Below are 10,520 nucleotides of genomic sequence, written 5' to 3'. Positions count from 1 at the left end.
CAAGCGGTGTTTAAAAGAATACAGTTTCCGTGTAATTATTTCGGGGCATAAGCTAAGCTAGCCATGTGGGCGGCCGGGTGCCGGGGACGCAGCCCTGCCGCTCTTATTTCAACAAGCCTAGGTGTCAGTAGGTCTTGCCTAGTCTGTACTTCTGGCACCACTGAGAGAAGAATGTGGCTTGGCTAGCCTACTGCTCTCTAGAGAAGAATGAGAGCTGTGGAATGGAGCTGTCCACCTAACAAGTCCAGCTCTGCTTCAACTGGAGCTGAGCCCTGGCTAAGCCACACAGCTCTGAAGAGCCCAGAGAGGCTAAGCCAAGATCATGGAAGCCCCGGGTTCCTTGGCTATGTGAACTATAACATAAAGACTGTTCTGAGCCATGGGGTTTGGAAGTGGTTTGTTACAAAGTTGTAGCTACCTAGTACAAGTACTTTACAGCCTTGTTGGAGGGATAGAGCGGAGCATGACAAACTAAAAGTAATACGCGACCACATACAGTAGTATAGATTGAAAGCCAATTGGTGCTACAGCAATTTGAGCCTACATTTCAAGCAGACAGTGACTACTGTTGTGCAAAGACTCAATATATTTAGGAGTTTTAAAAAAAAAGCAGAAAGGCAAAGAAGTCATCCAAGGAGCCCTGCTCAGATGAAGAAGAACTGCTTCTTGAAGAATTGCTGTTCTGAGGGAGGGTGCAGACCACCTGCATGGGTTTGTGACTGAAATGCAAGGTTGGAAAGACAGCTGACCAAGGTGGGAACACGGTTCCTACTTGATTCTGTAAACAATGACAGCCACTCAGGATGGGGTAGCTACACAGCACCGTGGCTCAAATCCTCTGAACTGAGAACTGGAAAATGGTCAGCCTTAAAAGAATTTCAGTTCACTGAGTGCCATCGAAACTGTCGACATAGTAAAGGCAAGTTGTAAAGCTAGCATGGCGACTGGACAGGGAAACTGGCGGGCAGTGAGGTATGTCCACCTCCGAAGATGAATGTCCACAAAAGTACACACATTCAAGAACTGTTCCCAGTGAGTGCTGCTGGTTAGGTGGGAGAATCTTTAAGAGATGTTGACTTGTCTCAGGTACTCATTATGCTGGCACAAAGCTTAGTATTTCTAGACAGACAGACAGAAGCCAGACCTATCTAGAGGGGTAACAGTGGGAATGGGATGCTCAGGAATAAAATAAACCAACAGGACCAGGCAGACTAACACTGGTGTAGTGTCAGGAAGTCCGCTCATTCATTCTCTCAATGAGTGCTTACTTGATTCAGGCAACAACCTCACCAAGAAGATGGAGTAGGAAACAAAACTCAGAGTGGCAATATTTTTACAAGATGCATTCCAGCGGAGAGATATGACAAACAAACAAAATAGGGTAACTCACTTTGTCACCAAGAAAATAATAATATATAATATGAATTCGTATATAATATGAAAAGAGAGAGTTCTGAGGCTGAACAAAGACAACAGCATAAGAAAGCAAGCTATGTGGATATCAAAGCATGTTAGGGAGAATTCTAAGATGACACACACTAGCCCACATCCTTATATGAGACTACACCCTTTGTGTGGGGGTAGCTTGCTCCTAACCAACATACTATGGTAATGGGATGCTATCCCTAGGATTACGTCCCGTCACATGGCGAAGAATGCATTTGCAGATGTAATGTTGACTTCAAGATCAAAAGGGAAGGAATCTTGGTGAGCCTGACCAGTCAGGGGTGCCCTTTCAGAGACGGTCTGGAGTCACAGACTGGCCCCTGCTGCCTTTCAGGAATCTGACTGCCACAGTCCTAGAGAAGCTTCAAGGAAATTAATTTTGCCAACAATTGTGGGAGTTTAGACGAGAACCCCGAGTCTCAGAGGAGACTCCCTCCAGCTCTGCCTGACACCAGCATCCAGCTAGGCCACCTGTGCCAGGCGCACAGCAAACGGGAACTGCGAGATAATAAATAAATATATGTTGGATGGTTTTAAGCTGCTAAATATAGTTATTATGCAGCAAGAGAAAATAGAGTAGAGAAAATACTTTGCAGGCAGAAGAAAAAGAAAGTGTCAGGAATTAAAGTCAAAGTACGCCTAGTGTACTTAAGGAAAAAAAATCAAGCAACCAGTATGGCTCAGATGGAATAGGCAGAGAGCATTAGGAAGTGAGGTCAGGGTGGTGGGAGCAGAGCATACATGGCCTTTGTGGTATTAGTCAAGTCAAAATGGGGGGCACACTGAAACCCTGACTGATACATTGAGAATAGCCTGCAGAGGAAGAGTCAGCGTAGAAACAAGAAGAAAGGCTTTTGATAAGAGATGGTAAGTCAAGGGAGAGTCCTTGGCTAGTGAAGGAGCAGTCGGGGTAAGAGAGAAGCGCTCTAGACCCTACACAGTGAGCAGTAAATACGATTAACTAATTCATGCTAATATGCCCCCAGCCCTGCAAAGAACAGGGGCTCCTGAGAGAAGGTTTACTAATCAAAGTGCTGAGAACAAATGACTGGTAAATGCCCAGCCATAAATCCAATGCCCATGCCAATCCCTCCGAAGTTCAAGGTGCTTTGAGGAAGAAGGGGAGAAAAGAATGTAAGAGTCAAAGGAAGGGTAGACCTTTAAAGATATGGGCCTCTAACTTCTAGATATACCATGGCTAGTATACTCAAACTCACAACAGCTGTGATTAGCTGCAAAAGATCTATACAAGATTGAGCTGGTCAAACTGTCATGAGAAGGAGAGGGGCATGTGAAGCCCCCACACCTAACCCCTCTTTGAGAATTTGTATACAGCTAAAGGTTGAGGAGAGAGGTAGAGACATTCCTCCAGTGATGGAGCTACTGGTAAGGTGTCCATGCTCCTGTAAATAAACCTTCACCCATGATCCTACACTGGAACACACACACACACACACACACACACACACACACACACACACACAGAAGTAGAATGGGAGCTCCTTGGAAAGAGGAAAGAAAGGGGGACTAGAGAAAGCAATGGGGTGAATATAACCAAATTGCTTGTGAACATGAAGAAAACGTCCTAATGAAATCTACCATTACATATAACTACCGTACAGTAATAGAAGATCACATAAAAAAGGAAGAGGATGCCTTAGCATCACGGTGACACATGTGTTCCTGCTGGGTTTTTCCTTCTGAGTTTATTTTCTGATGATTTAGACAGCATCTCATTCTCAGCCCTGGTTCCAGCCAACGAAAGGCATCAACCTACTGTATCTTTTCACAACCATGATCTAACAAGAAGTCAAGACACAGTCTGGACAGCACCCAAATTGTCGTCTGACTCTATTTCAAAAAGCCTGACCCCACCAGAGACGCTCCATTCTACAGAGCGTTCTACCCAGCCTTACTCATCACGCTGCCCAGAAAAAAAACCTGGCATCCTCTACACACGTGCCCAGATGATACTTTAAAGATGTTTCCTGATTCGTGAGCGATGTGTGCGACATCAGGAAAACAAAGAAAGGTTAAAGCAGTGACGAGAGCCCTGACTGTGGCACAGAAGCAAAGGAACATTCCAGTTTTCTTGTTAGGATCCTGCTATGCAAACCTGGTTTAACATAGGAAACAACAAACCTTGCTTCACAGCAGAATCTCATCAAAAAGGAAAGAATAAGGCTGAGGAGACAGCCCAGTCAATCAAGGGCCTGCATGGAAAGTTTGATCACCAGAAAACACAAGCCCGGCACTGCAGAAGCACACACAGGGTCCAGGCTGAGAGAGACTTCATCTCAACAAACAATGAACAGCACATAAGGAACCATACCAAAAGCTATCCTCGCGCCTCCCACATGCCTGTACGTGCACATGTCCTGTACAAATGGGTATACACACACACACACACACACACACACACACACACACACACACACACCCTAATTAGTCCTCCATCTTCTGTCAAGGCAAGGACTGTAAATGGAACCATATTCACCAGGCAGAGTCATAATGGAAACAAAGCAACAAAGCCACTGGAAGCAGCCTTAAGCTCAACAGGCAGACCGGCTACATCAGCCCCTCCAGCCAAAGGCCTTTCCTCAAAATGGCTGGGAATTCCTTCAGTTGTCGTTTCACGGGCGGCACTACCGCACGCCAGCCACTTGGGGGCACCAGCATACTCCACACCCAAAAGAAACGCTTGTGTTTTTCCTAATCTGAAGTACAATCAAGTATGGTTCAGTCTCCCCTGGTGCTTCTTACAAATACAGAGGCTAATGAAGACATATAACCGTAAAACAAAAACCCACAAAACTAGCCACATTCAGAAGATGTTACACATAACAGGGAAGTTTTCAATCTCTTCAGCCTCTGGATCTTCTTTCTCTCGTGCTTCCAGCCACCTTTCTACCAGTAACTAGTATATCCCACCAGCTCTGCAAAAATAATAAATGCTAACATGCAACATGTTTTCATACAGATTAAGTTACGCACTACTTAAAATAAGAAAGACGCTTGACAAGTTGCTCAACATCACACAACACAAGGAGTGTCACTGCGGGAGGGGGTGGGTAACTGGAGCCCCAGATGCTAACTCCAGCCCAGCTCTGGGCTGGGCTGTCACATTCAGCACTTCCCTTTGAATTCGCATCCTTACATAAATACATAAGATAATATTACAAGTAATCGGCATATTTTTTTGTTAGTGATAAAGTTAAGGTTAAAGGGTAATTTTATAGACTAAAATTTAAGAAGACCAGATGCCATGTTTATAAGTATCCAGTGCATATTTTTCATTTGAATTAGAGAGTCACCTTCAAACAACCAAATACACGAGCTGAGAAACAGTAACAGAGAACTGAAAATCATCATTCAGCCATGTTAGGTGAAAAAAAGTAAAAAAAAAAAAAAACTTTTCTCAAATACAGGGTTTGGTGGCTGGGGAAATGGCTCTGTGAGGAAAATCTTCACGCCACGCAAGCAAGAGGCTCTGAGTTCAGATCCACAGAACTCACATAAAGCCAGGCTCAGCTGTGGAGATGGATCTGTGGGTAAAGCCCTTGCTGCACAAGCATAAGGATCTGAGTTCAAATCCACAGAGTCCATATAAAGTCAGGTTCAGCAGCGCACATCTCTGAGTTCAGTTTTCCAGAACAAGAGGGGAAGCAGAGACAAGAACGTCCCCCACAAGCTTGTGGACCAGTTCGCCTGGCATATGAGCTAACAGGACCCTGTCTTAAACAAGGTGAAGACTGGCTCTTGCTGATACACAGAAGCACACACCACATAAACACACATACACAAAAGGCTTCTCCAGGAAGGGTATGGTAAGGAAGATAAAGGCACAAGAGAGGGAAGGTGATGAGAACAAAGAGTTTATGGCTCACAGGGTAATAACTGAACCACGACAGTGGCCACTGACGGCTGGATGTTTTCATGATACCTCAATTGTGTAATTTCCGAGTCATAAAAGCCAGAACTACCACTCCACTAAAAAGTCTAGGCATTAGATATGTTGTGAACACATTTGAACTTGGCCCATACGTTTATTCCTTTTATCTAAGGGTGAAAGCAGAATATTTCTGACTAGCTTCCTCTGACAGAAAGCACAGCTTTTCCTCACAATGTTTTCATTTTGTGTTGCAAGCCATTATCTGAAAAGTGCCAAACAACCACATACTAGAAACACAAAGCTGACCCCCAGAAATATAGCCACCCATACAACTACATGTAAACCAAACAAGAGCGTAAGTGATTACTAAGAAATGCATTATCTGGGGGAAAGGCATCTAGCCCAGACTCTCACTAGTCACACAAAGTTTCCTAAAATCCAGGCAGAGACCCGACTAGGTCTTCAAACCAAGGATATGGATGATGCTTGGAAGACAGGCAGGCAATATGGCCAGTTCTAGAGGGTGTCAGGGATAACAGCAAGTCACGGAGACAGTGGAAAGCTAACATGGCTGGTTGGTTGAGCAGTTTGTGAGTAGGTCTAGGGAGGCAGCCGAGCCAGCCTTAGCCAGCCGGGGAAATGCACAACCCTGCTCAGCATGGGACAGTCCACATTCTCACCCACTGCTAAGGGTACACATTTACACAATTGCATAATTTTAACAAGAAATGGGGATGTGGATAAAGCCTTTGGGGAGGTATATCTTCTGACCCAGCTGTTTCATTTCTGGGATTTATCATTGGGCAATAATTAAGTTACAAGGAGTCTGCTTTCAGGAAAACAACACAGCTTTTAAATGCAAAATAAGAGAAACCACCTAGTGCCTGTCTATTAAGAACTCATTTCAAGTGTTTCAGTGAATCCATATTTCTGAATATTCTGTAAGCATGACAAATCATGTTGAAGAATACGATTTATTGGCATGAAAATGTTTACAATATGATGGGAAGAGAAACAACAATTGTACACAAACAGAAGTATGCTTTTTTTTTTCTAGAATTCTCAGCAGTTTTAGCTTTATAATCGTGGTGGTGGTGGTGGTAGTAGTGGTGGTAGCTGGGGTTGTTTTTGTTTGGGTGTTTGTTTCATCTTTGAAAGTTTTCCAGTGAAATTGGAGTGCTTTTAGAATAAAAAATATTAGCTGCTTATTAACATGTTTAAAGATTTCATCATCTCTTCAGTAAGTTCATATGAATTAAGGGTTATATACAGCTCGGAGTTAGCACACACTGAAAACAAACGTGGGAACGCAAACTCCGGGACAGAGATCTGCATAGCGCATGCCTTCCACATATGCTCAGCACCCTTCCTCTGACACATACCTGGACAAATCCAAAAGGAAAGAAACGCTCTGTCTGCCCCTGGGAGCCATCGTGGAAGGTCTGGCGCCAGTCGTCAATGAGTGCGGGAAACATGCACGAGTACAGGTCTCTGTTATAATCTGCATTGGACTCCCCTAAAAAAAAAAAAAATACCACCGAAATCATGAGAGGGCTTTGGTGTGGATTTTTAAAATGCCTTACATTTTTCTTCTCCCCATCCACGCCCTGAAGTAGTAGCCTGCAAGCTCTTATGGGGTCATCACTTGCTGTGCCCAGAGGCTCTAGGTGTGGCTCTCTCTAGGTTCCTGGAACTCTGGGACCATAAAGGAAATGAAAAATACTTGTGAGCCAATCTGCTAAAGAACAGGCTACCTGAGAATCACGACGCCCAGCACGCAACCCCTAGTCAATGGTTATGAGAGACAGGCCATCCTTGGCCCTCTGGCCACCAGATAACTTAGCAGGTAGCTAAGGACAAATAAGAGATTCCAGACAAAACCAGCTGAAGCAGCACAGATAGGAGAACCACTCTGTCAAGCCAGAGAAAAGAGAGCTAAAGAAAAGTATAAAGTCACTGGGCTTTGACGCCATTAACTTCTTGGGACACTTGGCCACACTGCAAAAGCTAACTGATACAATGGAGAAGGGATAAGCTCACCCTGGTACCACACCGCCCCTTTCAAAGTCATGTTTTGCAGTGGATGGATCATGGCATTCCAGAGGACAGAGTGCGCTGAGGGTCCAGCCACTAAAGCAGCCCGGAAGAACCTGGAATCAGAAAGATGAACAGGGTCACCAGATCACAAGAGTCAGCCTGCCCACGCACGCTCACTTGAACAAACCTCAGAAGAAACAGCACAGGGGTAATCCAGTTGCATTTCACTTGAGAGCAAGGGAAAAGCCTTGGGGTTCTACCTCCAGGCTCTTCTGAGTCAGTTCTGTGCGAGTCCACAGGAAACCATGCTAGTTTCCAGATACGGCCATTAAAGCAAGAGGAAGGCCGATTTACAGGCAATAATTTCAGCTAACTATTCCTCAGTAGAGAGATGCTTAGACTAGCTTAAGTGTTTTGCTTTTGTCAGTAATATCACGATTATCTTCCATAGAGCTAAACAAAATGCATACATACTTAATTCTTTTTGCAAGATAAATTCCCAGCAGCAGCATTACTGAGTCAAAAAGAAGGTTTGTTTTTTTTTTTTCTGACTTTGGATATAGTTCCAAACTTCCTGTGGAATACATATATGCATTTAGCCGTGCGGCAGCTCTGTACGAGGACCCCCACCTTCCCCCGCCATTTGCGTTTGCACCCCCACTCCTCAGAGATCTGGCTTTAAAACCCCACCACAGCCAGCTAGGACTTTCCCTCCTATTCTCCCAAAGGCCATTCTCTTTGTCCAAACTTACTGTCTCCACCCCACTCATTCCCAGGCAAGCCTGAATCCAAATGTCCCAACTGTACCGAGAGCAAAGCTCTCCCCCTCCCAGAGAGGATGAAACAGGGCTCGTAGAAATGGGGCGCATGCCGTTCACCTTCACCTGCATACAGTATTCTTTAGGGCTTTGTTTCGTTTTTCACTAACTAGTTCTTTCTCTCCCCCAGATATTCTCCCCACCCAGCTTTTCTCAGGCAGGCTTACTCAGTACACTAATATATTTTAAATACATATTTATGCATTCTTTCCTGCCTGGCTGTTTACTCTTGAGGCACGAGAGCTTGTATGGTGGCCAAGAGGAACCCAGGTGTTGGGGTTGGATTAGCCCACTTACTAGTCCTGCCCACAGCCACTTATTGATCCTCTGTGGGACTCGGTGTCTTTAACCACGGAACAGCAGCAGTATCGACACTTTAGGGATGTAAGAGCCTAGTTCAGTACCCTCCGTAGAAAACGGCAGCAAGCACTCAGCCACTGCTGTTACTGAGTTAAATAATCATTATCCCCTACTGACATGTACCCAGATGACTACAGTGCTCACGACAACAGCTGTGCCCTGCACACACGCAGGACAAATGTGGACATTCAGTGCACACTTACCTCCTCAGAGGACACAAGGGTCCATCACTCTCACACTCCCTCTTTGTGAGCTTTATCTCGGGCTGAAGAACTCTTGCATTCCATGTATCAGGGACTCCACAGGCTTCCAGTGACCTTCTAGATGACCAGACTTCAATGGGTGTCCCACCCCAACTGGAGGAGACCAGTCCAATGGGATATTGCAGAGTGTCATACAGGTAACGCCCAAAGAGCCAGCACACTGCTGACATGTAAGTGAAATTTCCATGGCCCAAGTTTCCTGGGCAGAGAAATATTACAGGGACAGTCATGAGAAAAGCAAGGGAATACAAACTGGAGCTGTGAGATCAGTCTAGGTGAGAGCAGGGGGCAGGAGCCAGCCCTGGGCTCCTTTCTAAGACCTTCAGAAGCAAGGTAAAATGAGGGACAGAAACAAGATACAATCCATGATGAAGCTTAGCTTCCAAAGCTCCCCTATGGAGAATCTTCTCTCCCACCCCCTCATTAGTGACCATTTCTCTTGGTCAACCTAGCTTTTTAGGTTGCTTGTTTGTTTTTTCAGTTGTTTATGTTTTCTCCCATAACGAGGAACTAGAGCTCTCAGTGTGGCATCAAGGCAAATGGAAACAACTATGTTGCCATCTGAACAGAAATAATGCACTTATGTAATCAGGAAACCAAAACTCTAAGCAGCTTTTGAGGTACCCTAGAACCTCAGGCACCTTGTAATCCAGGAATCTTCGCCCTCTTCAGGATGTAAGCGGCACAAGAACCATCAGGTCCCTTTTCCACCCTCTTGTCTGGCTACTCACTTAAGGCAAGCAGTCAGGAGGGAGGGATGAGATGCATTTTTTTTTCTGGATGATTTTATGACCAACTCCATGCCTAATGTAGAGTGCTGAGAAATCCAGCAGAAGGGGAGACACGGCCATCCCCAGCTTTGCTCTTTCTGGTTTATCTGTTCACACTGCCCCGGAACCAACATAAGCTGCTGCACCTGAGTTCCACAGGGAGGAAGTTGGTGAGGGGAGGGAGGATGCAAACACGCACAGCAACAAGACTGATTCAGATCAGTACTTAGGCACTGGCATAGTACTGCAAAGGACTCAAACCCAAGAAGTGATAGTGCAAACACAGAAAATCAAATCAATTTCCGACGAATTAGAATTGAGCACCTGCTATGTGCCAAGCTACATGATGGTTGAGACACAGCAGCAATGAATGAGCCACAAAGAACTGCTCAGAGCTCTAAAGCTTACTGAGTAAGTCAAGTGATTAGCTGAGTAAAATGACAATACAGTGTCTTAAGACAGGCAGAGAAGTGAAAGGCAGAGTTAACAAAGAGAAAATACTAAATGAGATGAAGTTCATAAAAAGCCTGGTTTGGGGGCTAGAGAGATGGCTCAGCAGTTAAGAGCACTGGCTGCTCTTCCAGAGGACCAGGGTTCAATTGCCAGCACCCACGGGGCAGCTCACAACTGTCTGTAACTCCAGTTCCAGGGTTTCTTGACACCCTCATACAGACATATATGTGGGAAAAACACTAATGAACATAAAATAAAAAATATATTTCTTAAAAAGTCTGGTCTAGACTGGCTTCCTCCCCTCTCTGCACAGCCTGATCAAGTCACTTCCTGTAATAATCTGCTCAGTGTTTCCCTCTATGGTGGTCAGAATGACACTGACTCCACTGTTTAGTCGTGATTAGGAGATGTAGCCCTGTTGGAGGTATGCCACGCCTTCTCTCTCTCTCTCTCTCTCTCTCTCTCTCTCTCTCTCTCTCTC

At 45.1% G+C, this 10,520-nt stretch overlaps 1 protein-coding gene across 1 annotated transcript in view; it reads right to left on the bottom strand.

The window, feature by feature from the left end:
- Positions 1-10,520, bottom strand: part of Siae (sialic acid acetylesterase) — a 39,733-nt gene that overhangs the window by 10,744 nt on the left and 18,469 nt on the right. Inside the window, exons 5-7 of the mRNA XM_013346321.1 lie at positions 8,757-9,015; positions 7,379-7,488; positions 6,721-6,854 (exon numbers count right to left, since the gene is read on the bottom strand). Coding sequence (XP_013201775.1) covers positions 6,721-6,854; positions 7,379-7,488; positions 8,757-9,015 — 503 coding nt within the window. The remainder of the gene's footprint in view (positions 1-6,720; positions 6,855-7,378; positions 7,489-8,756; positions 9,016-10,520) is intronic.

This window comes from Microtus ochrogaster, chromosome 5 (assembly GCF_000317375.1).
Source record: "Microtus ochrogaster isolate Prairie Vole_2 chromosome 5, MicOch1.0, whole genome shotgun sequence".
NCBI lineage: Eukaryota > Metazoa > Chordata > Mammalia > Rodentia > Cricetidae > Microtus > Microtus ochrogaster.
The sequence above is the reverse complement of the archived record's forward strand: the minus strand, read 5'-3'. Positions and strand labels throughout refer to the sequence as shown.